The sequence below is a fragment of the Lissotriton vulgaris genome, chromosome 4_1 (genome assembly GCF_964263255.1).
Source record: "Lissotriton vulgaris chromosome 4_1, aLisVul1.2, whole genome shotgun sequence".
Lineage (NCBI taxonomy): Eukaryota > Metazoa > Chordata > Amphibia > Caudata > Salamandridae > Lissotriton > Lissotriton vulgaris.
In genome coordinates, this window is record NC_141691.1 from 1,979,989,604 (window position 1) to 1,980,017,065 (window position 27,462).

The window sequence follows — 27,462 nt, forward strand, 5'->3', positions numbered from 1 at the left end:
GGGGAGCCCCCACTAACTGGAAAAGCCCTTTAACCCCTTCCCTGCTCATGACGAGCTCAGCTCGTCATGCAGTACACTGGTCGTGTGCTTATGACGAGCTGAGCTCGTCATGAACAAATGGCACCAGGGATTTTCCAGCACAGGAGGGGAAAACCTCTACCAGCCAAGGTGTTAAAGGGGGCATCAGCACCAACATTCAACGGAGCACCTAATGTTCCAGGAAACAAACCAGCAAAGAAGCCCTACCAACAACAAATGCTGGATAGAACAGCCGCAACGGCCTGACACAGTTTCCAGGGAAATAGAATCCACAAGACCAACACAAGGGACAGAACTTAGCACTCTAGGGCACTAACAAGATCTATGAAGTACTCATATATATATATGCCCCCACAATTCCATCAACACTAAGGGGCCCTGACAGCGATTCCTGCCTCTGGCCGACAGCTTAGCTTTAGGGGCAGTCAACCATCAAAGACGAGTATGGCTCCGCTGTACATATCGAAAGGCAACATAGACAATCTCAATAGAGCAAATATCCTTAAACTTTTACAACACATTAAGCCACTGTCCTATATCACCAGCAGGGACATTGTCAGGGTGCAATTTGTCACTCTGACCACACAGCCAAGGAAGGAACAATCCATTATAACTTGGCGTGACAACAGTATATCAGCAAGAGTACTTAAGGAAAAAGACCAATTCACAGAATTGGGTATCGACATCTGAATGTTTGAAAAGGAAAAGTATCCATTCATTCTATAGGCACCCTCCAATAATACCCCCAAAGCCTGTGTCCTGAAAGGGACCAGCCGAGGATAAAGCTCTCTAGATCATGTAAATATGAATATCAGGTGTAGGGTAGATGGCCAGTATGGGGGCAGGCATGTCACTACCAACATCGAAGGCACTTCCCCCCTCTGTGCCTCACCTTCTCCAAACTCTGCTTAAGGGACTAGGTCACCGCTAAATTGGTCGACAAAATTCAGGCCTGTCCCTAGCAACAATCCCCTCCACCACAGCAGCACGGCAAGAAATCATCAAATTCTAAACATCATGACATGGAACTTCGCAGGCAAGAATAAGGTCTTCAAAAGTTCAACGGCAACCATGCTCCTCAAAGGGGGGAATCTCACCTGCGTTCAAAAAATGGGGGTGAATCTCACCTGCGTTTAAGAAATGTGGGCAACCACACCCATCCCATAACAGGCGACGGTGAATTCTTTAAACCAGCAATCAAAACCAAACTATTTGTGAGGCCTTCTGGGATTATTTCCATATACATCAAGCACTCCCTAAAGTTATGCTTTACAGAAATAAAAAACACCTCCAAAATGGTTGTAGCGAGCATCCTGAAAGGGCTCAAGTCTGTGGAACGACCACTACGTATATTATTAATCAATATACCTGGCTGATCAAGCAGATCGAAATCCTGATGACACAACATGAATCCTTGGAAATTATTATCCTTGGGGACTTTAAAATGCACCAGCTAGGGGAATGGGATTCTGACGGCAGTGCCACTGAGAGCATCCGGTGGCTCAACATCCTCCTTCAGACGTACAACTTAGTTCACCCATCTTCAGGCGCCTTGATACCTTCGGGTTATTGTTTACGCATTATAAATTTTAATCATTCATTCATTCATTCACCCACCTATGATAACCAGACAACTATTGATCCAAAGCCTCCAAAAAGCAGCTGAAATCAGCAGCAAAGATACAAAAGCATCTTGTCTGGATCTTGTCTGGAAAATAAAATGGGAAGCCACCGAGGCGAAATGGATAGAGATTGTCTAATTGCTGGCACTGAGGAAGACTCAACAATTGTGGCAATACTGCAATAATCTTAGCCATGGATTCACCAACAGAGGGAACTCTGTCTCAGTGGAGATCTGGGCAGTGCTCATGATGTCACTATACACCAGCGATCAGAAATCTATCTTCATAAATAGACATGTCTCTCTGAGCAAATTAGAAAACATTAGAGATGAGCTCCCTCGACCCCCTGCGGAACCCTTAGTTTCAAGTGTGGCAGTAGTATGTACTGTCTTAAAGAGGATCCAAAAAAATTGAGCTCCAGGCCCAATGGCCTCCCCGGCTCCCTCTTCGAGGAGGATATGCATTTCTGTTCTTCAAACCTCTCAATGCTGTACGCGGAATGCAGTCTTCTGGAGGACGTTCTAGATTCTTCAAGGGGCTCACTGCTGCAACCAATTTTTTTAAAAGGCGCAAATACTGACGCAAAGAACTACTGAATGATCACCCTGTTGGACATCGAGGGAAAGGTCGATGCTAATACACTGCTGCAGGAATTAGCAGACTGGGGACAAAAAGAAGCTCTCCTGCCATTCTATCAGACCGGGTTTAGACCAGGGGACTCAACTGTTGATAACATTACAGTCCTACCAATAACCACAAAAGAGAGATGTAGGGTCACAAGGATATTTAAAGACCTGCCCTGGTTCCTATCCCCATTTACTATAATAACAACAACAAGTAGAACCGGGGTTCTAAAATCGACAGTGTAGCCAACTGACTTCCAATACTCCAACCAGTGAGTAAGAAGAGGAGTCACAGAAAAAAAGAAGAAGAACCAAAGTAAGAACCCAACGTGGAGTTACAAACATTTAATGGTGAGATCCTGGAGCAATTATTTCGATTACCATCAATATTAACATTGTGATCAAGCTTATCATTTGGTAATCCACCCGTGCGGATGGTGTGTCTCTTGATCATAGAGACTATCTACCATCCATGGGGAACTCGCTCAATTGGATCAAACCAAAGTAGTGAACAAATAGTACATTCCCAATTTTACAGACCACAAGGGAATAAAGTGCAGTACAAAAAACAGAAACAGTAGTGATTTAAAATAAGGTGGTGAGGAAAAAACGATTTTTTTTGTATTGATAACCTCACCCCCTAGTCTAAAAACAGAACAGTGCAAGGGGCAGTTTCAACAAATAACTGCAAAACGTAAGGCCAACATGTTTCAGCCAGTAAGGGAAACGTGACCCACAGCTTTCTTCAGGGCCTCTGCTCTTAAACTTTGCTACTGCAACACTTGGTGTATAACGAAAAACGTTTTTAAATTATATACATGCAGAAATTGTATCATCATCAAAGGTTGGAACATATACAGCCTAGATGAATCGATCCTCCGCTTCATGGAATGCAGATGGCATCCTTCTTGACCGGGGACTGGACCTCACCTCACCTGGACCTAGCTCAGGATATAGAGTCCCTGCTCTGTCCGTCGTTGCCTCGGACGTTTGCTGAGTCAGTCCTTGAAGCGAAGGATCGATTCATATAGGTTGTATGTTGGCCTTACGGATTGCAGTTATTTGTTGAAACTGCCCCTTGCACTGTTCTGTTTTTAGACTAGGGGGTGAGGTTATCTATACAAATAAAATTCGTTTTTTCCTCACCACCTTATTTTAAATCACCACTTTTTCTGTTTTTTGTACAGCACTTTATTCCCTTGTGGTCTGTAAAATTGGGAATGCACTATTTGTTCTCTACTTTTGTTTGATCCAATTGAGCGAATTCCCCATGGATGGTAGATAGTCTCTATGATCAAGAGACACACCATCCGCACGGGTGGATTACCAAATGATAAGTTTGATCACAATGTTAATATTGATAGGAATCCAAATAACTGCTCCAGGATCTCACCATTAAATGTTTGTAACTCCACGTTGGTTTCTTACTTTGGTTCTTCTTCTTTTTTTTTATTTTTCTGTGACTCCTCTTCTTACTCACTGGTTGGAGTATTGAAAGTCAGTTGGCTACACTGTCGATTTTAGACCCCCGGTTCTACTTGTTGTTGTTATAACATTACAGTCCTGTCATACCTAGCCCAACAAGCAGTAGCTTGTCGCTCTCCCCTGTTTTTGCCTGCTTCATTGACTACTCAGCAGCCTTTGATGGGGTAGTCCGTCACATCCTTTGGCAGAAACTGGTGGGGTGGAACATCTGCCCGAAACTACTGCGAGCAGTTAGATCTCTGTATTCTAGAACCTGGGTAATGTTCAAACTCTCCAGGGAGTCCACCACGAAAAGAAATTGCCACAGATCGGGGGCTAAAGCTGCACTGTGTCCTGGCACTGCTACTTTTCAACTTGTACACCGCCAACTAGGGCCCGGCACCGCATTGGGCCTCCCTCGCTACTCCAAAAATTGGAAACAAACAAATTCACCTGATGCAGTATGCCGATGATCTTATACTTCTGGACCACACAAAAATAGGCCTCCGAAAAGCCTTCAACGCCCTGTCTGAATATAACACCAAGAATGAGCTGGCAGCTAACATGAGCATGTCTAAAAATCTGATCTTCGGCAGCCACCCAAAGAAAAAGCTCACTAAGTGGCACCTGGGTACCCTGACCATGGACTGTATACAAAGCTACAATTATCTTGGTGCTTGGCTAAATGAGACTGGCCGCCCCTCGCTTCATCTACATAAAATGTGGTTGAAAAGAAAGATGGTCACACATGCCCTTTGCAAGTTATATGCTACTTTGGATAGTCCAACAACTAAGGCAATTAGAAGGGTACTACGGGCCAATCTATTACCATCCCTCAACTATGCGCAACATGAATTCCCGGGAATGCTTTCAGAAGGTCTGGAAAAAATACCTTATGCAGCACCCCAAAAAATATTTGGTCTGCCCACTTGCACTAGTAACACCTTGGCCCACCTCGAATTTGACATCATTCAACAAAAATTAGAAGGTTTGACGGCCTTAGCAAAATACTTCTACTAGGCAACTGGGGCCCTTGACAACTCCATGAAAGCTCACATAAAATACATCTTCGCAAAATCATACAATCCCTGGTCCGCCAAATTTTCAACAGCAAAGGAACTGCTGCAGACCTATACTTCTTCAACGGGGCACTTGCACAGCAAAGGATGCCGTTTACCAGCTCTACACCATTGCCACAGTGAAAAATATGGCCAATTTTGGCAAATGTATACACCTGAACGTGCACACTTCTGAAAGGCAATATTGTTCAGGCAGAGATCGACTAACAGCCTGATGAGTCCTACGACACAAGGACCAGCATCCCTTGAGGACTAACCTTTCCTAAGTATCCATTACTACTAATGGACAGAATTGATTTTCATTCTTTCATTGTTTAATCATAATGTCAGTTCTGGCCGTTTACATATCCTTTTTCCAGCATGATTTTAAAGTCTGGCCAGGCTTTTAATTTTTACATTAAACTGACCATCACCTTGCGCTGTATGTTTTTAATTTTTATATTGTAATGGTTTTAAGCAATCACACATTAAATGTATTCATTCATTCAATCTGATTTTTCAGGGATCCAAAGGTCTCCTTAAGTAGGTGTGCTTCATTTGTTTTTGAAGGGTCAATGGCTTGTTTGATTTTTTTTATAAAGAAGGACTGAGATAATTCTAGAGTCCAGGTCCCATGACAATGTTGGCTTTTTCCCTATTTTTCTTTAAAGTGAAGCTCTCTTGTACAATGCACTTGGAGGAGCACATGCAGGAAGGTAGAGGGAAACAATGTAGTGCTTTGTTTCTAGGAGTGGGTGAGTGTTTCTCAACACCATCAGCTCATGATTGGTTCGTTTAGCATCGGCTGATATGTTTAATATAAAGGTTCCACCACATCTTAGGTTTTTTACAATCTGATTTTAAAGAATTGTAACAAAGTCAGATCTAGCTTAGACCCAGTGCGGCCTTCTGGCAAAACCATGGGGCAGATTTACATGCCCCTTGCGCTGCCGGTGCGTCACGTTGAGTGACGCACCGGTGGCGCAGCCTGCTGAGTGATATTCACAAGCACAGGTAGAGTCACCCAGCGAGACTTAACCTGTACATTCAACACTTTGCTTGTTAGGTGCGTGACGTGGGTGTTGCTGGGGGTGTTCCCACGCAACACCCATGTCCACTGATGCATTTCCTTATTCACGAGATATCATAAATCTGGAAATGCATCAGAATGCTACCTGGTGGCTAAGCGAGGCGCAACAAGGAGAAATTTTAATTTCTCCGTGTTGTTTTCCACTTTCAATGGGTGCTGCAATCTACAGCACACACTGGAAAAGAAAATTACCTCACTGTATTGTTTTTCTGCAGGGAGGTGCCCCTTCCTGCACAAAAACAATCTCCCCACGACGCAGGCATCCTTGCACTATGGTGCAAGGGTGTCTGCCCCGGCGCATGGCAGTAGTTTGTGCGCTAGTGCAGGGGGAAGCACAGAGATGCGACATATTGTTGTAAATATGTTCCATCCCTGTGCTTCGAAACTAACACGGCGCAGCAAAATGAGTTGTGGCACCACACTGCGTTAGTTTCTTGTAGATCTGCTCCTGTATCTGTGGAATGACTTCAAACCTACTGGCCTCAAAATATACTTTAAAAAAAACCGAAATAGGCAGCAAAAATTCCAAAAAGTCATCAAGCATTGCTTCAGCATATATTCCTCACGTGTATGAGGCGGTTTTTGTGCAGCATAACCCTGGATTACTGTAACGGGGAATTTTATTTTAAAATACTTCAGAAATGGTAAAAATCTCTGACCCTCTCTCTACAAGGTCTGATCTCTCATTCTCTTCTGTTTCAGCTACCATCGTGTCCGTCAAGGTGATGACGAAACGCTGCGCTTCCTCGTGCGTTAACGGCCATCAGAATTTGCTCATTGCAAACACCACTGAAGGCTGCTGCTCCTCGGACCTGTGCAACACCTACAGCATCGGCAACAACAACACCCTCTTTGGCTTCACCTCCAGCGCTCCCAGCGCCAAAATCAGCTTTTTGGCGGAGGCTGTCACGGTAGCGGTCATCGGCGCCATGTTGAAGCTGGCGCTGTAATGTCTGACGAAAGAAGAACCTGGGCAGTATCATGATGGGCTGTACTGGCGCAGGGCAGTGCCGAGCGCATGCTTTATGTGTCTGCAGTGCGTAAAGTGGATTCATTTAAATAGGGCTTCATTTGTAAAAAAAAAAAAAATTAAGTATCAGAAGGCCACTATAGCCTGTACCACCCAAACCTTACCAGCACTGCCAATGACAGCACCAACATAACTCCTAACCATCGTACTTCTACAATTGTGACAATTCACACTATTTCAGGCCACAAAAAGCTATAATAATGTCATGAAAGTCTAATATTAATAATTTCAATAATATTGATTTAATAAACACAATTGTTGTGGTCATCTCCGAATTAAAAAGACAGCACCACAATGTGGTGGACTGTTACCAGAGCCGGGTCTGACCATTAAGTGCAGGTGCTGATCACGGAAAGCACCGGCACAAATTAAGCACTGCATTTAATCCCATATTTCTCTGAGTTAGAGCTTTATTTTCAGTAAGCAGAGCTTGAGAATGGTGAACAAGGCCTGCCTCTTCTTATTTCTCAGCTATGATGTCTGAAAATAAAGAATATACAAATATTGGGGCAGAGGAAAACCCTTTATGCCCTGCAGTGCATTAAAAAGGTGCACGGCTCTGTGTTGCACTAGCAAAGGTCACTGTGATACACCCGGGACAGATAAAGGGCAGGGTCAAGGGGTAAGTGAAGGAAGAATCAGCTCAGCACTGATTGCTGGGAAATGATTCCACTGAATCATGCTATGTTAGCCTTGTTTATTCTGAGTCGAATTAAACAGCGGGTTTTCTTTGCGGGCCTGTCATGAGAAACCCTGGTCTACTGCTTAAGTGACTTTCTCTGCTTCTTCAATTACCACTTGACCCTGGGCAAGTCACACTCAAATAACTTTCGGAGGTCATTTAGAGATTGTGCAAAAATTACTGAGTGCAATTAATATTTTGGTCGCAGGTTTTACCAGTTTCGAGTCCGATATACACATGGGCACAAAGATTAGAAATCAGTCTTAAAAACAGCATTTGTATCCAGTTTTGGCATGTTCATCTGTATAGTCCCTATCTGAGCTCGCTATTACATCCAGCTTGGTGAAAGTGAATTCAAGCAATTCTTTAAACTGGCATTAGTGACAAAAAAAGCAAAATATTCTAATCTTATACCCCCATTTTAGTAACACCAACAAGGCCTAAACACGGTACCCCAGAAGTGGCTTAGTTGCACAAACTACGCATGATCTTTCAGACTCTGTATGTCCATAAAGGTTCATAGTTTTAATGTGAAAAATTACAATGGATAATTGAACTGTAGTTAATTGCCTCATTCTTGGCTCCCTTGTTTGTGTGGTTGCAAAGACTATTGCAATGCACTATTATATATTTGCTCTCACTAGATAATATTCATTGTAGTAGAGCATTACAAATGATATTAATAAATGCTTTGATATAGCTCATGATTTCATTTATCCTATTTACATCTGACATCATTCAAATCAATAAAGTTTTTTTCTCACATATGTTGTAGCTAGCATACTAACTTTGTGATGTTTTTGTGGACTCAATCCTTTTGTTCAGACATTTTCGTAAACCATACCACTGCTTGAACGTCTTCCCCAGGTATTGGGACATCAGCACTCCAAGGACCACAGGACCCTGTGCATCAACTTTTAAGGGGGGGGTGTTAGATCTGGGGGTCTCTAGTTGGCAATGGTATTCACCTTTGTCCAAATAGGGACCCTTACTTCTTGTCTGGATAAGGGAATTACACTCCTTAATAACCCCTGCTCACCCCCTTGGTAGCTTGGCACGAGCAGACAGGCTTATCTCAGAGGCAGTGTGTTAAGCATTTGTGAATATATACAGTAATACAGTGAAAATACTACAGATGGACAAAACACAGGTTTTATGAAAATAAGTATTCTTTATATAGACTTAACACAAGTCAAGGGTGCAACAATGTTGCCATACCCCTTGACAAACCTCCTGTAGTACCCCATGAGTCCTAAAAAGTCTCTCACCTGTGTCTGAGACTTTGGGGGTTCCCATGCCAGGATGGTATCAATTTGGGTTGTAAGGGCGCCACCTGGCTGCTTCATCCTGGTGACCCAAGTACACAATGGAGGCCTGCCTGATCTGGCACTTACTCGCCTTGATCGTGAGGCCTGCCTTGCGCAGTTCCATCAACACTTCCCAGAGATGCTGCAAGTGTTCTTCCCAACTGGCGCTGAACACTGCGATGTCATCCAGGTAGGCGGCACTGAAATCCTCCAGCCCAGCCAACACCTGGTTGACCAACCTCTGTAAGGTTTCTGGGGCATTCTTCATCCCAAAGGGCATAACCCGGAATTGGTAATGCCCATCTGGGATGGAGAATGCTGACCTCTCCTTAGCCCCATTAGTCAAGGCCATCTGCCAGTACCCAGACATAAATCAAACGTGCTGAGGTACCGTGCATTCCCTAACCGATCTATGAGCTCATCAGCTCTGGGGATGGGGTGTGCATCAGTCCTGGTGACTGTATTGAGCCCTCTGTATTCCACACAGAACTGGAGTTCAGGTGTGGCACCCGGCGAGGCAGCCTTTGGGACCCAGACCACTGGGCTGGCCCAAGGACTGTTTGAGGACCCAATGACCTCTAAAGCAAACATCTTGGAGATGTCCTCCTTAATGTAAGTGCTAACCTTGTCGGTCACTCTGTAAGCCTTGTGCTTAACAGGAGGACTGTCACCAGTGTCGACATCATGGACGCACCACTCTGTGACACCAGGAACCATAGAAAATAGATCTGAGAACTGCCCCAACAGCTGGTGACAATCTTGCTGCTGATCAGGGGTCAGTGTGGCAGAGAGGCAGACACCATCCACTGACCCATCTTGCTCTGTTGCAGACAGAAGGTCAGGAAGAGGCTCGGTCTCCTCCTCCATTCCATCATCCGTCGCTAGGAGTATGCCCACTTTGGACCTTTCTAAGTGAGGCTTTAGGCGGTTAACATGAAGGACCCGCAAGGGGTTCCTTGGAGACCGCATGCTCACCAGATAGGTGCCATCACTCTTGTGCTCCACTTCCTCAAATGGACGTGTCCACCTGTCTTGGAGCGCACAAGGCTCCACACGGGCCATGACCCAAACTTTCTGTCCAGGCTGTAGCTCAATCAGAGCGGCATTCTGATCGTACCACCACTTCATCTCTTCCTGGCTGGCGTCCAGATTCGCCTGAGTGAGATCTTTGAAACGCTGAGTCTGGTTCCTGAAGGCCAGCATGTAACTATATACATCCTGGGGAGGTTTACTGGGAGATTGCTCCCAGCCTTCCTTGACCAAACTCAAAGGTCCTCTTACCAGAGGACCATACAAAATCTCAAAGGGGCTGAACCCTAGAGACTTTAGTGGAACCTCACTGTAGGTAAACAGAAGGCATGATGAGAGGACGTCCCACTTACGCCTCATTTGCTCCTCAAGACCCATGATCATGCCTTTGAGGGTCCGGTTGAATCTTTAAACCAGCCCATTTCCTTGTGGGTGGTAAGGAGTGGTGAACTTGTAGGTAACACCACACTCCTTCCACAGAGACTTCATATAATTGAAAATTAAGTTTGGACCTTGGTCAGACACAACCTCTCTGTGGAACCCCACACTGGAGAAGATACCCATCAGTGCACTTCCCACCACGGGGGCTGTCACTGTCCTGAGCGGAATGGCTTCCAGGTACCTGGTAGCATGGTCCACCAAGAGCAGGATAAACCTGATGCCCATGGCTGTCTTGGGGTCCAATGGCCCCACAATGTCAATGCCCACCCGTTCAAAGGGGGTACTGACTACAGGGAAAGGTTAGAGAGGGGCCTTGTGCCTCCTCCCAATCTTCCCACTTGCCTGGCAAGTTTGACAGGTCCTACAATGAGTATCTGATCTCTTCCGCATCTGGGGCCAATAGAAGTGGGAGACAAGCCTTTCAAAGTTCTTGTTTTGCCCCAGATGACCAGCTAAAGGAACACCATGAGCCAAACCCAGTAGGAAGCCTCTGAAACGCTGGGGTACCACCAGCACACAGGCTGACCCAGGCTCAGCAACCTTAGGCTCGCATTAGAGGAGACCATTCTCCCAGTAGATCCAATGTGATCCAGACTGATCACCTGCTGCCTGGTTTGTGGCCTGTTGCCTCAAACCCACCAGAGAAGGGCACTTCTTCTGCTCTTCACAAAATTCCTCCCTGGAGGGACCCCCTTCTTGCTGCAAATGGGTCAGCTCAGGTAGGTTCCCCAGTTAAAAAACGTGCTCCTCTGTAGGTTCCAGGGTATCCCCCTCAAGGTCTGCCTACTCTTGGACCGTGGGGGCTGGTTTCCCGCGCCCCTTACCTCTTCTCTTTTAGGCAGGTCCCTGGGCCATACTTTCAGGCTCCAGGGTCTCTTGAACACCCTTAGCTGCCATAGACCGAGTGGTCACACACGCCCACTCAGGCAGACCCAACTTCTCTAAATGCGCATTCCTCTCCACCTTCGCCCAAGGGGAGCTTTCTAAATCATTGCCTAACAGACAATCAACAGGCATGGATGGCCTCACAGCTACTTAAAGAGTACCGGAGACCCCCCACTCAAAGGCCTGGTGAAACGACTCCTCGGCGCCCGACATCACCATAGCCATCCCGGACAGCTACAAGATCACCCACAGGGACCGCGCCAACGGAATCGGAGGAAGAATAGCCTTCATCCACAAGTCCACCCTCAAGGTCGTCACCCACGCAGACGACACCCTCGACACTGCCGAACACCTGCACTTCCGGATCCACACCGACCCCAACACCACCCTCAGAGTAACACTCATCCACAGACCCCCCAGACTTCGAGCTCAATTCAGCGACTCCATCGCCGACCTCGCCTGCACCCACGCACTCACCTCCACGGACTACATCCTCCTCCTGGACCTGAATTTCCACCTCAAGAACAACAACAACGCCAACTCCTGTACCCTGATCGCCAACCTCGCCAACCTCAGCCTCAGACAACTCGTCACCGCACCCACCCACACCGCTGGCCACACGCTGGATCCTATCTTATCCACAGGCACTCATGTCACCTTCGACCACACCACCGAACTCCACTGGACCGACCACAGCTGCATGCATTTCACCTTCAATAAACCAACCACGCACCACTGCACCCAACAGCTACCTCGCCGCTGCTGGAGCAAAGTCACCGAAGACCAGCTGATCACCACCCTCGCCCAAAACCCAGCCACCGACCCTACCAACCCAGACACCGCAGCCCGCAACCTCAAACAATGGATCGACGACTGCGCTAACACCCTCGCCCCACTCAAGAAACCCTCCAACAACAACGTCAGCAAAAGAGCCACCTGGTTCACCGACGAGCTGCAGACCTCCAAACACGCATGCTGGAAACTGGAAAAGATATGGCTCCACGAACAACCACGCAGCCCACAAGGATGCCACCCGCAGACATCACCACCTCATCAGATTAGCCAAGAGATCCTCCTTCAAAGTCCACCTGGAAACAACACACACAACAGCAGAGAGCTTTTCAGCATCATAAAGGAACTCTCCAACCCCCATGCCAACGCCAACGACAGACTGCCCTCACAAGAACTGTGCAACTCACTGGTTATCTTCTTCCATCGCAAGATCGCTGACATCCATGACAGCTTCAACACCATGACCACCCTGACTACGCCAGACCCCAACTCCCATGTGAACACCACAAGGGCCAACCGCCTGACCTCCTGGTCCAACGTCAATGACGACGAGACACGCAAGGTCATGAACTCCATCCACTCAGGATCTCCTTCAGACCCGTGCCCACAGCACGTATTCAACAAAGCAGACGATGCCATTGCATCCCAACTACAGAAGGTCATCAACATCTCCTTCGGAACAGCGTCATTCCTGGAAAGCTGGAAACACACCGAAATCAACGCCCTGCTCAAGAAGCCCAAGGCGGACCCCAAGGACTTCAAGAACTTCCGGCCCATCTCCCTGCTCCTGTTACCGGCGAAGGTCATCGAGAAAATCCACAACATGCAACTGGCCCGCCACCTGGAATACAACATCTTGGACCCGTCTCAGTCCGGGTTCAGACGAAACCACGGCATCGAGACAGCCCTCATCGCCGCCACAGACGACATCAGGCGCCAACTAAACAACGGCGAAACATCAGCCCTCATCCTCCTGGACCTGTCAGCTGCCTTCGACATGGTCTGCCATCGGACTCTAAAGACAAGTCTCCTAGAATCCGGAATCCAAGAGAATGCCCTTGACTAGACCATGTCCTTCCTCTCCGGCAGAACCCAGAGCGTCGGCCTCCAGCCCTTCCGATCCGAGGCCACCGACATCATCTGCGACGTCCCGCAGGGCTCATCCCTCAGCCTGACACTGTTCAACTTCTACATGGCCCCCCTCGCACAAGTGACCCGCCAACATGACCTCAATATCATCTCCTACGCTGACGACACCCAGCTCATACTCTCCCTCACCAAGGACCCGTACACCACCAAAATCAACCTCCATGAGGGAATGAAGGCCGTCGCTGACTGGATGAGGAACAGCCGTCTGAAGCTGAACTCGGACAAGACGGAGGTACTCATCCTCGGACCCACCCCCTCAGCCTGGGACGACTCCTGGTGGCAGACCATACTGGGACTAGCCCCGACACCCACCAACCATGCACGCAACCCAGTATTCATCCTCGACTCCTCCCTCTCCATGTCTAAACAGGTCAAAGCAATCTCCTCCTCCTGCTAAATGCCTCCGCCCGACTGATCACCAACGTCCCCCGCCGCAGCCACATCACCCCCCACATGAGAGACCTACACTGGCTCCCCGTCGATAAGAGGATTACCTTCAAGCTCCTCACCCATGCACACAAAGCACTCCACAACGCCGGACCAGCCTACATGAACAGCAGACTCAGCTTCTACACCCCCACACACCAGGTCTGCTCCGCCAGCCTCGCCCTCGCCGATGTTCTCCGCATCCAACGAACAACCTCCGGTGGCATATCCTTCTCCTACCTCGCCGCCAAGACCTGAAACACCCTCCCTACCCACCTACGGCAGACCCAAGACCTACTTGCCTTCAGAAGACTCCTCAAGACCTGGCTCTTCGAGCAGTAGCGCCAGCCCTTCCCCCCAGAGCCTTGAGACCCTCACAGGTAAGTAGCGTGCTTTACAAGTACTCTGATTGATTGATTGATTGAAAGGGAACTTGAGCCACCTTGCAGTGGCTCTCTGTGTTGTCAGCGGCAACAACTGAGAAGAATGCATGAGGGACTACCTGCTCTTCAGACACCAAGTGACACTTGACAGCTGTCACACTTGCTCCGTTGCTCTTTGAGCCTCCACTCTATGGCCATTGATGGTCACCCACTGCCTATATTTCTTAGTGTTATCAGGCAGCTGAGTTCTAGGGACCATCTCAAAGTCTCCTAATGAGACAAGGACCATTTCTGCCAGACCCCACCCACCTTGGGCGCCCATCTCCTCCCCACCTAGGGCTACACTGGCCATCTGACGGGGTGGTGCATGGGGTGGCACATTCTGACCCTTCTGAGGAAACTGGGGATCATACCAATGGTGTCTCACCTGCTTACACTGAAAGCAGGTAACAGGCCCCCTATGAACAGGTTTACCTGTTGGGGTCCAGACTTCTTCTCAGGGGGAGGCTGGGAACCGTTACCTTGGTTCCCTTGGGTATTACTCTGGGGACCTTGTTGGAACCCCCTCTGTTTCCCCTTTTCCCCCGACTCTTCTGCTGGGGACCCTGCCCACCTTTGGCGGAGTCTCCCACAAGACCCTTGTGGACCCGGGTACAGACCCAGCAGTCTGCCTTTTCAGCAAGCTGTCTTGGATTAGTCAACTTGTTATCAATAAGGTGCTGGCGTAGCTCTGGAAAACAATTAGCAGACAAGTGCTCCCTAGCAATCAAATAATATAGGGCTCTGCAAAAGAAAGACACATGTTCTACCCAAGTGGTTCCCTCCAGTTTCTTACAATTCCTGAATCTCTGTCTATAGAGTTCTAGAGTCAAACCATACCTTGTCATCAGTGCTGCTTTCATGTTGTGATATGACATCCTATAATCACTGGGTAGGCCTAACAAAGTATCCCTCCCCTCAGTCAGAAAGCGGCCCCACAACCCCACTCCCCAATCCTTCTCAGGTACAGGGTAGGCCAACATTGCTATCTCATAGGCTGCAAACCACTGCCCAATATCTTCACCTTTGTGAAAATCTTTGATGACATCCTTGGGAATATGTACCCTTCCTTTCAACGGCACAGATGGTGCGCTGCCACCAGCGGAATTGATCTCTAAACCCTTGGCCTTGATCTCTAACTCCCTAAACATTCTCTCATGCTCCATTCTCATTCTCTCCCTTTCCAAAGACAACCTGTAATTCTCTGTTTCCCTCTGACTCTCCATCTTAAGCTTAGCCATCTCCAGCTTGTGTGCCCTACTTCTCTCCCTGTCTTCCAACTCTCAGGGGGACAGGTGTTGGGAAGAGATGCTGCTGCCAGGTGGGGATGGTACCCCTCCCCTGGCTGGAAACACTGGCCAATCAATTTGCCCATCTGCATCCCCCACAGGCTCCACCACAAGATCAGGGACATTTCTTGCTTCTACCTAGGCCCTCAGCGCCTTTTGGTAGTCTTCCTTTTGTAGAAATGCCTGGTGTAGCAACTTTCAATTTCCGGCAGAGATACTTGAGCTGTTTCACAGTGTAGGTTTCCAACCGCTCTTCCTCAAAATCAAGATCCATAGATGCAACAGATGTTGGTTTACTCATGGTAGTAAAAATTGGGAGTTTTCAGGAAAAAACTAACAGTCCAAGGAAAAAGATTCTAAAAAAAAAGTATGTGGTCGCGTTTGGTCTGCACTCACTAGTAGTGTACACCAATCACTGTATATGAAACACAAATGCAAGGTCCAAATCCTCAACACTGACCACCAATGTTAGATCTGGGGGTCTCTAGTTGGCAATGGTATTCACCTTTGGCCAAATAGGGACTCTTACTTCTAAGTCAGGATAAGGGGATTACACTCCTTAATAACCCCGGCTCACCCCCTTGGTAGCTTGGGACGAGCAGACAGGCTTATCTCAGAGGCAGTGTGTTAAACATTTGTGAATATACACAGTAATACAGTGAAAATACTACAGATGAAAATAAGTATACTTTATATAGACTTAAACACAAGACCACAAGTGACAAAAATCCACAATACTACACTTTTGCTTAAAAGATGATTAAAGTCTCTTAGTTCAAGTTGATGATAAATGCACCAGACTTCTCAACAAAGTACCAGGATGCGTAACGTAAAGTAAACAAAAAGGCTCGCAAAAGGGGAGATGCGTCGGTTTGGTGACCCAGGGGAACGGTTGGGTCCTTCCTCAATGCTTGCGCAGAGTAGGGGACTCATCGTGAGCCATACCGGTACGGAGGTGATGAGTAGATTCTCGGCCTGCGGGCCCGTTGCGGTGTGCAAAATGGCGCCTTGATGCGATGCGATGATCTGGTTGCGATGCGAGAAGATGGTGCCTTTGATGCGGTGATGCGATGACACCCTGGCAGCCTTGTGACGACTCTGTACTTTGGAGCTGTGACAGACCCTGCAACACGCTTCTCTGGTGATGCGATGGCGACTCTCACGATGGCGTCACGCTTCTTCGGTGATGCAACAGCAGGCAGCTTCGATGAACACACGCTTCCATGGAGATGCGGCGAAGGCTCGCTTCTCCGGTGATGCGACGATTTCAGCTGCGGCAGCGACAAGCTTCTTTTCGATGCATCGCGCTTCCAGCTCCCAGCGGCACCCAAGTGTCTGGAGTCAGAATTCCTAGCAAGGAAATTCAGGAGGGAGCTGGAGGTGAAGTCTTTTGTCCCTGAGACTTCAGCAGGAGGCAAGCACAGTTCAAGCCCTTGGAGAATATTCTGTAGATGAAAGTCCTTTCAAAATTCCTTCTCCTTTCCCTTGGCAATGAAGCAACCACTGCAGGCCAACCCGGCTAACAGCACACTGGCAGGGGGGCAGTCCAAACTCCTGCAGCTTCCTTGGTTCTTCTCCTTGGCTGAAAGGTGTCTTGTTCCAGAAGTGATCTAATTTCTTGGGATCAGGGTCCCAATATTTATACCCCGAAATCCTTTGTTCTCTGAAGGCAGAGAGGCCTCCGCCTAGTCCAAACCAGTTCCTGAGCACTTTGTTTACATGACTCTCTTCTTCCTTTCACTGTGCAGGGCAGGGACATCAGCCACCCCACAGGAGGTGGAGCCAGCACTGGGGAGGGAAGATACAGCTCTGGAGCACTCTGTTGATATGATACCTCCTCTCCTTTCACAGTGCAGGTTGGAGACATCAGACAAGCTACAGGGGGTGGAGCCAGCATTGTAGAGGGAAGACCCAGCCCTATTCAGGTCCCAGGTGCAACTCCTCCCTCCAATCTAGATGCAGATCTCTCTATTCACCACTGGGCTGCCACAGCCTGTCTCCTGGAATCCCCCAGCCCTGTCACTCACAAACGCAGACAAGGAATACACAACCCAGCAGAGGCAGATCTGGATAGTTAGGCAAGAAAATACCTATTTTCTAAAAGTGGTATTTTCAAACACAGAATATTAAAACCAACTTTACTAAAAGATGTATTTTAATATTCTGAGTTCAGGCATACTAAATTCGAATTTCTACCATGTTCCCTGAGTCAGTTAGTAGTATAGGAATGTAATAATCTAACTGCCCATTCTGGCCTATGGCGAACTGTTAGCCTTCAATAGTGAAAAACGAAAATGGCTGTAATTCACTATTAGAACATGCTACACACATCAGAGCATGTCCTACCTTACACTTACAATGCACCCTGCCCTTGGGCCTACCATAGGGGTGTCTAACATGAAGCAAAGGGAAGGTTTAGGGACTGACAATTGGGTGCACTTGTCCAAGTCTAAATGGCAGTGCTAGACTGCACATAGCCCTTGCAATAGCAGGCCTGAGACACACTTTACAAGCTGCTTCTGTGGGTGGCACAACCAGTACTGCAAGCCCACCATCTACACCTCCTGGGCACACATGGTGCACTGTACTAGAGGCTGACAGGTAAATCAAATAACCCAATCTTGGAATACAATTAGTATATCAATTTACCATAGGGAGCACTTGCACTGTGGCACTGATTAGCACCGTGGGGGAATTACCCCAGCTGCCAAGGTGATAAACATGGTAAAATTGGCTTATAAATCCTTAATTAATCCTTAATTAAGGGATACTATATATATCCAGGACAAGTAAATTAAAAGCTACTTGTATACAGTCACAATATCGAGTTTTTATTATCGATTTGCATTAATATCGATTAAAAAATATAGAATGGACACAATATCGGGAATAGTAATTTTTACCCATACGCTATCCAACGCTTTCCCTACTGTTGCACTCTCTGGAGTTGGAATAGTAATTTTTACTCCTACGCTATCTAACGCTTTCCCTACTGTTGCACTCACTGGAGTGGGAATAGTCATTTTTACCTCTACGCTATCCAACATTTCCCTACTGTTGCACTCTCTGGAGTGGGAATAGTAATTTTTACTCCTACGCTATCCAACGCTTTCCCTACTGTTGCACTCTCTGGAGTGGGAATAGTAATTTTTACCCCTACGCTATCCAACGCTTTCCCTACTGTTGCACACTCTGGAGTGGGAATAGTAATTTTTACCCCTACGCTATCCAACGCTTTCCCTAATGTTGCACTCTGTGGAGTGGGAATAATAATTTTTACCCCTACGCTATCCAGCGCTTTCCCTACTGTTGGACTCTCTGGAGTTGGAATAGCAATTTTTACACCTACGCTATCCAACGCTTTCCCTACTGTTGCACTCTCTGGAGTGGGAATAGTAATTTTTACCTCTACGCTATCCAACGCTTTCCCTACTGTTGCACTCCCTGGAGTGGAAATAGTAATTTTTACCCCTACACTATCCAACGCTTTCCCTACTGTTGCACTCTCTGGAGATGGAATAGTAATTTTTACCCCTACGCTATCCAACGCTTTCCCTACTGTTGCACTCTCTGGAGTTGGAATAGTAATTTTTACCCCTACGCTATCCAACGCTTTCCCTACTGTTGCACTCTCTGGAGTGGGAATAGTAAATTTTACCTGTATGCTATCCAACGCTTTCCCTACTGTTGCACTCTCTGGAGTGGGAATAGTAATTTTTACCACTACGCTATCCAACGCTTTCCCTACTGTTGCACTCTCTGGAGTGGGAATAGTAATTTTTACCCCTACGCTATCCAACGCTTTCCCTACTGTTGCACTCACTGGAGTGGTAGTCAATTTTACCCTTTCCGCTATCCTACGGTAAAAATATTGTAATTTTTTAATTAATATTACGTTTATATATATATATATATATATATGTATTAACAAATCAATTTATATGGGTTTTTTTACTTACATTAATTATTTGTTAATTTTAAGGTTATTTAAGTATTGTAAGTATGTTTAAGTTTATTATATTTATTATTTATTTAATTTTTAATTAGTTTAAAGCATTTAAAAAAATTCGATATTTTGACTAACTATGGGGCATATTATCTAGATGTGCGTTAAAAAACGCACATTGCACATTTTCATATCGCTGACTATTGCCGGATTTTTCCGCCGTGACAGCGCGTAATTCTCAACGTGCATCACTTAGGAGAAATCAAATCCGGCGTTAGCGCATGAAAACAAGCGTCGTTTTCATGTGCTAATGTGTGCCTTGATAATATGGGGGGTGGATTCAGCTTTATGATCCACACCCCCATCTTATCTATGCCTAACACCTGATCAAAGCAGGCGTTGGGAGACCTGCGATAAACGAGGTTATCGCAGGTCTCCTTCTCCCAACGCCTGCCTTGATGATAGGGTGTTAACACCTCCAACCACATTTTACATGTGGTTGGACGTGGGAACGCCCACCCTGCATCCCATTAACGTTATCTATCGCCCCCAGCACGGTGCGATAGATAACGTCAAGAATACGTCGCTAACGCAGGTTAGAGACATATTGGGAATAGTGCAAAATTAAAGTAAATGCGTTAGCGACTTTAAAAAGTCGCTAACACATTTATCAAGGGCTTGGTAATATGCGCCTATATTATTTACATCAATATTTTTTATTCGTATTTTTGTACTTACCTGTTTGGAGATAGGAGGTCGATATTTTGGCATTCTATATTTTTACCTCGATATTTTGGTAGGTCGATATTTTGGCATTCTATATTATGTCAGTGATCCTTGTAGGCCTGCAGCACTTATTGCACCACCTACTAAACTAGCCTTTTAAAACATGCCACAGGCCCGGCATTGCAGTCTGTGTGCAGTTTTAAACTGCTGTTTTTGAACTTTCAAAAGGAACCTTTTTACCAGGCCTAAGCCTCCCTTTTTAATAGATGTGTCAACCCTATTACAGGTGGTAGGCCCTAAACTTCCTATAGGGCCAACCCTTCCATAGGATTACATTGGCCTACCTGCAAACATCTGATTGGGAACAGATAGAAATGTCATGTTTGATCTCAAAATAATTGCAATTTACAATTCACTCTAACTGTAAAGTCAGATTTCACATCACAATTCTCTAAAAGGCACTTTTAGAAAGTTGGCATTTTCTTGTCCTAACCGTTTGGTATCTGCACCCTGTGTCCTGGGTTACACAGCTGAAAAGTTGGCAGTTGGCCTTGTAGGACACCCCCGCGCCGCACGGCCACCAGCTGCTGCATGTGCCCCCGCCTGCAGATTCAGCCTGCCTCACAGAGCCTTCCCGCCCTCGGATCTGCCCTCAGGCCACGCCCCCGCCTGCTGCTCTCTCCGCCCTGTGCTCCTCTGCCTGCCTGTTCCTGCTGTAGTGTTTACTTTTCTGTGCCCTGATACTTTTTTCCCCGTGCTGCCCCGAGTTTCCCCCCCATTGTGCAGCCTACCTCTGCACCCGCACCCCGCTCCCCGCTGCCAATTCCCTTCGCTGGGGAGTGTAGCCACGCCCCCTTCCTCCCTGCTCCCGCCTCCCAGCTGCCCCTCCCTCCCTGCACTTCGCCATAAATGGCGACCGTGCGCACGTGCAGCGGTAACGCGCAGCGGGCGCGCCGATTGTGCGCCGAAGGCGCGCCAAAGGTAAGCCCGTCTGCGCCCATCCGCGCCTGGTCCGCGCCCAGTGCCAGGACCCCTGGCCCCCGAAGATGCCAGCCCACTCGCCGGAAGTACGATGCCGCCACCCTCAATGCACTCAACACCGGCCGAATCCCGGGATGCCACCAAGCCACCCCGAGACGAACCCATGGACCCTTCAGCTGTCACGCCTGCGAGTTCTCCTGCAACCGAACCTGCCCCGCACTAGCACCCGCCAAGCTGAACACCAGCAGCAACCACCTCAAGTGCATCCTACTCAACACCCGCTCCGTCCACAGACACACCATCGAACTCTGGAACCTCCTCGATACCACGGCTCCTGACGTCGCCTTGCTCACGGAAACCTGGATGAACGACTCCTCAGCGCCCGACATCGCCATCGCCATCCCAGAGGGCTACAAGATCACCCGAAGAGACCGCGGCAACCAGACTGGAGGAGGCAGCGCCATCATCTACAGGGTCACCATCCGCATCACGACCAACACCGATGACTCCCTGAAAACCGACGAACACCTGCATTTCCAGATCCACACGGACCCCAAAACCACCCTCAGAGGCACCCTCATCTACCGACCCCCGGGACCACGCACACAATTCAGCGAAGACATTGCCGACTTCATCTGCCCGCACGCCCTCCCCTCCGCTGACTACATCCTCCTGGGGGACATCAACTTCCACCTGGAGAACAACAACGACCGCAACACCACCACCCTGCTTGACAACCTCGCCAACCTCGGTCTCAAGCACCTGGTGACCACCCCCACCCACCTCACCGGACACACACTCGACGCCGTCTTCTCATCCAGCAAGGACATCATCTTCAGCCATGCCACCGGACTCCACTGGACGGACCACAGCTGCGTCCACTTCACCTTCAGAAGATCCACGATCCACCACCAGCAGCAACAGGTCGCTCGAAGAAACTGGAACAAGATCAAGCAGACCAGCTCGCCGCTTCCCTGAGCCAGCATCCTCCCGCCAGCTCAGCGAACCCCAGTCAAGCCGCCGACAACCTCACGAAGTGGATCAGCAGCTGCGCAGACGACCTAGCCCCACTGAGGACCCCGCCTAGCAGACCCGGCAGCAAGAAGGCCCCATGGTTCACCGACGAACTCAAGAGCTCCAAGAAGAACTGCCGAGCCCTCGAGAAAGCCTGGAGAAGGGAGCCTACACCGGACAACATGACCACCCTCAAGCTCGCCACCCGGAAGCACCATCAACTGATCCGCGCCACCAAGAAAACAGCATTCAAGGACCGACTGGACAACAACGCACACAACTGCAAGGAACTCTTCAACATCGTGAAAGAGCTCTCCAACCTCAATGCCGGAAACAACGACATCACCCCGTCGCAAGACCTCTGCAACTCCCTCGCCTCCTTCTTCCACAACAAGATCGCTGACATACACAACAGCTTCAGCCCACAAACAACGCTCCCCACGACCGCTCCAACGCCCCCCACCACCACCCTCTGCGCCTGGAGCCAGATCAACACAGAAGACACCATCTGCACGATGAACTCTATCCACTCCAGATCTCCGACCGACCCCTGCCCCCACCACGTCTTCAACAAGGCCGACGCTGTCATCGCACCCCACCTGCGGGACATCATAAACACCTCATTCGACACCGCCACCTTCCCGGAGAGCTGGAAGCACGCCGAACTCAGCGCTCTACTAAAGAAACCAACAGCGGACCCCACCGAACTCAAGAATTACCGCCCCATCTCGCTCCTCCCGTTCCCAGCCAAAGTCATCGAGAAGACCGTCAACAAGCAGCTGGCCGCCTTCCTCGAGACGAATGGATCCCTCGACCCCTCACAGTCTGGCTTCCGAGCCAACCACAGCACCGAGACCGCCCTCATCGCTGCCACCGATGACATCCGAGCCCTGCTTGACAACGGTGAACCAGCGGCCCTCATCCTCCTTGACCTCTCCGCGGCGTTCGACACTGTTTGCGACCGCACCCTAGTGCAGCGCCTCAGCAACATCGGAATCCAGGAGAAGGCACTGGAGTGGATCATCTCCTTCCTCGCCGGAAGGACACAGAGAGTCTGCCTACCACCGTTCAGATCAGCAGCCACGGAAGTCATCTGCGGCGTTCCTCAGGGCTCCTCGCTCAGCCCCACCCTCTTCGTCTACATGAGCCCCCTTGCGGCCATCGCACGCCAGCACAACCTCAACATCATCTCCTATGCCGACGACACCCAGCTGATCCTCTCCCTGACCAACGACCCCGCCGCCACCAGAACCAACCTCCACGAAGGGATGAAAGACCTAGCCGAGTGGATGACGACCAGCCGCCTGAAACTGAACTCAGACAAGACGGAAGTCCTCATCTTGGGCTCCTCGCCCTCCGCCTGGGACGACTCCTGGTGGCCCCCCGCCCTGGGCACCGCACGCAAACCGACAGACCACGCACGCAACCTGGGCTTCATCCTGGACTCCTCCCTCTCCATGACCAGACAAGTCAACGCCGTCTCCGCATCCTGCTTCAACATCCTGCGCATGCTACGGAAGATCTTCCGGTGGATCCCCACCGAGACCAGGAAGACGGTCACCCAGGCCCTCGTCAACACCCGACTAGATTACGGCAACGCCCTCTACGCCGGAACCACCGCCAAGCTCCAGAAGAGACTCCAACGGATCCAGAACGCCTCAGCCAGACTCATCCTCAACATCCCCCATCCTCAACAGCCACATCTCCCGACATCTGAGAGACCTGCACTGGCTCCCCGTCAACAAAAGAATCACCTTCCGTCTCCTCACCCACGCACACAAAGCCCTACACGACCAAGGCCCGAGCTACCTCAACAACCGCCTCAACTTCTACGCTCCCAAACGTCACCTCCGATTGACCAACCACGCTCTCGCCGCCGTCCCCCGCATCCGAAGAGCGACAACAGGAGTAAGGTCCTTCTCCTACCTGCCCGCCAAGACCTGGAACACCCTCCCTACCGACCTCCGCCTGACCCAAGACCACCTCTCCTTCAGGAAGAAGCTCAAGACCTGGCTGTTCGAGCAGTAGCGGCACCCCACCCCTCCCCCCCTAGCGCCTTGAGACCCTCTGGGTAAGTAGTGCGCTCTATAAATGCCTTGATTGATTGATTGATTGATTGTATTCCTCCCATATAGTGAGACAAAGTGGGACTAGATGTTGGAAGGATGATCCATCTTGCCAGGATGGGTGGAGCAGAGTTGTTCCTTGCCCCACTTACATTTCAAAGGGCTGCCTCCAGCACACTCATAAAAGAACTTGATGCCAGCCTTTTGTCACCCTCGACTACTTAGAGCCTAGGCAGGGAAAGGAAGGATCTTTCCAGAACCAGAAGGAGGGAGGCAGTAGCCTGGACATCACCCCACTTTGAAGACTGGTCCCAGGAGTAAATATTAGACCCTCAGACCAATTCTTTAGTACACTTATGGATCTGTGGAAGATTTTTAGAAGGACTGCCTTGAGCTCTAGAGAACTGCCCTGCTGTTAATGGTCTGTCTTGTTCTCCACAGGAAAGCCCTGATGCTTGAAGCCTGACTTGTTTTTCAGAGGACTAACCTACTGCTACCAGAAGACTGCTCTGCTTTGAGGCATGCCTTGTTCTTCAGAGGACTGCCCTTCTCCTCGAGGCCGGCTGCCTTGCTGAAAGAGAACTGGACGATATCCATGGCGCCAAGATGATCTGAGTGTTTCCAGGAGGTCAATTGGCTGACCGACTGTTCTGAGCTACAGGAACAAAACAAGCTCCAGGGGCCTCCCTGCAACTTCTCAGTTGACCTGTTGCAACTCGACCTGCCTGAGCCCTGCTTGCTCCTGCTAAAGTGAGTGCCTGACCCCAAAGAGCTGCCTCCCAGGTCCTGGAACCTCGGCTGGTACCAGACTGCTCTTCTCCGCTAGGAAGGGTTACATCCTCAGGTTTTGGGATCTTTGCGACCACGAATAAACCCATTTGTACTGAGGCGCTGCCACCTGTAATGACCACCAATGGGAAGTTCCAGTGAACCTAATTATTTGTGCTACAGCAACCATCAGTGCCAACTGGCACTGCAAGATCGGTACTTCATGCTCCTGCATGACAGCTAGCAGTAACCGCCAACTTGACGGTCCGGCAATGACCATCTGCAAAGACAGGCCAGATCTTACTACAACGACAACTGCCTATGACGCCCCGCCTTTTCTTCTTGTTATAGCGGGGACCATCCACAACTCTCTTGCTCCTCCTCGCGGCCTCCTCCACCGCCAACTGGATTCTTCGTGGCAGACTCTGAGAAGGTAACTTTTTTAGTGGGACTAACCTGGTCCCTGTATCCGGCTCACGCTTCATACCAGTGAGCCTGAACTTGTGAATTACCCCCAGTTTAGCACAACTACATGACCTCTAGTGGCTCTGTGTGCTTTTAGGTGCTATACTTAACTGAAACTATGAAATTGCATAGCCCCAGTTCAACTGACTGGATGTTTGTTGTTCAGGTGCAATTTACTTGATGAAATAGTTCTTTATGGGGCATATTCTCAAGGATCTATCGCCGAGTTATCAGCACTTCATCACAGCCAAAGTCATGAGAAATTTATCGGCTATTCACAAGCCGGTGCAAACAGCCGATATCACCAGTTTTCGGGTGATAGCATCCTCAAAAAACATCGCCACAGATGACCCCATCAACTATCGCTAATGAGATGCAGAGTAGGCGTTCTGGAGCAAAAAACCGCAACAATACTACACCTCAACATTCTCAACGACCAGCCAGATCGGCGATAAGATCACAAAACATGCGATAAGGCGCGTTAGCAGCAGGAAATTAACACCTGCTCTGACCTGCTGCAAAGTAATATTAATAATTCACATTTGTAAAGCGCGAACAATCACCCATAAGGGTCTCCAGGTGCTGGGGCCGTCGGGAAGATTAAGCAAGCTATTGCCCAGAGTCCCTGGATGCTGGGCTAATCTGCCGCCGGGGATCAAACCGTGACCCCCAGATTCCAGATTCCAGCGCCAGTCGCCCTGGCCGCGGTGCCACACCTCTCCCTCTCGTCAGATGAAAACCACCACCAGAAAAGGGAGCCCAGACCACAGCCACACCAGAAGAACAACAGCTGCTATAGAGCCACTGATCATGCAGCTCGGAGCCCCAACAGGGCCACAACACCCACCGCCACCACACCCAGGCCCACCTTCCCGACCACCACTGAGGGAGCACAGACAAAGACAGTGGACCTTCAGAAAACGCATGAGCCTCAAAGACACAACACACGACGATGTGATTGCCCACTACAGGCTTGAAAGGACAACCATCCTAAGCTTCCTGAACATCATCGCCCAACAGGCTGATGGCACCAACACATCGGACAACCAACATCCCACCTCAGACAAAGCTGATGGCTGTGCTGTACCTGTTGGTCTCTGGTACCTCCAACAAACAACTGCCACAGTCGGAGGAGTCTCACAGCCAGCCCCATCCAAGTTCCTCACACCTGTCCTGGATGCCATCATCAGCCTCGTACCGCAGGACCCATATGTCCCCCACAATGTGCAGGAACAGCTGGAGACTAAGCAAGGACTATACGCCATAGCTGGATTCATGCACGTGTTGGGGGCAATCGACTGCACAAGTGTCCTACTTGTGCCCCCTGCCAACACGGCACAAAATTATCTCAACGGAAAGCACACGCATTCCATCATTGTGCAGGCAACAGTTGCCCACCGGGGAATCGCCACCAACGTCGTTGCCAACTACCCAGGCAGTGTGCATGATTCCACTTCTACCGACAGTCTAGCATCATCCAGCGCTACCAGGATGGCACTCATGGAAATGCACTGCTCGTTGGTAAGTACCAAATGAACACACCACACACCTCAACTCCACAACCATGCAACTTACAACACTGGGAATGTACACATTACAAACTCACATACAACATGCCAAACAACCCACCAGACACAACAGCACAACTTACTGTGGCAACCTGGCCTAACCATGTACATGAGCCATCAACGGCATGGCACCTCAGCCACACACTAGCAGAGTGTGGGGAGAGCTGGGAACCAGGCATGTGCGAAGGAGGCAAGTGACCCATGAATGAGAATGTACACAATGCCAAGTGTGGCGTGGATGTGATGGCCAGACTGCAGTATGCAGACCACAGCCATATCCAGGTCGACATACACCACTGGTATATGGAGTGTAGTGGACAGATGGACGCAACCATGTCACCCTGGCCAGTGGGGAAGATCGCGGAAATGTAGCTTGTTACGTTCCCCCCTGTAAGTGGGGCAGAGTGGGCTGGCCCGGCGTACACCAGGCCAGCGTAAGGGTGTAAACAAAAAGCACGTTTCCCTGGGTGTGGTTCTCTTCCAGAATGGCCAACGTCTATGCCAGGGTGGTGCCGCTCACCCGCTACAAGGCCGACGTGTAGTCGTGAGGGGAGTTGGCTGCGATACTGTGCACCTGTCG

The 27,462-nt window shown here is 49.2% G+C and overlaps 1 protein-coding gene across 1 annotated transcript in view; it reads left to right on the forward strand.

Annotated features, from left to right (window-relative positions):
* Positions 1-8,361, forward strand: part of LOC147724770 (prostate stem cell antigen-like) — a 65,704-nt gene extending 57,343 nt beyond the window's left edge. The window contains exon 3 of the mRNA XM_086966290.1: positions 6,599-8,361. Within this exon, the coding sequence (XP_086822416.1) occupies positions 6,599-6,846 (248 nt within the window). The 3' untranslated portion in view covers positions 6,847-8,361. The remainder of the gene's footprint in view (positions 1-6,598) is intronic.
* The last annotated feature ends 19,101 nt before the right edge of the window (positions 8,362-27,462 follow it).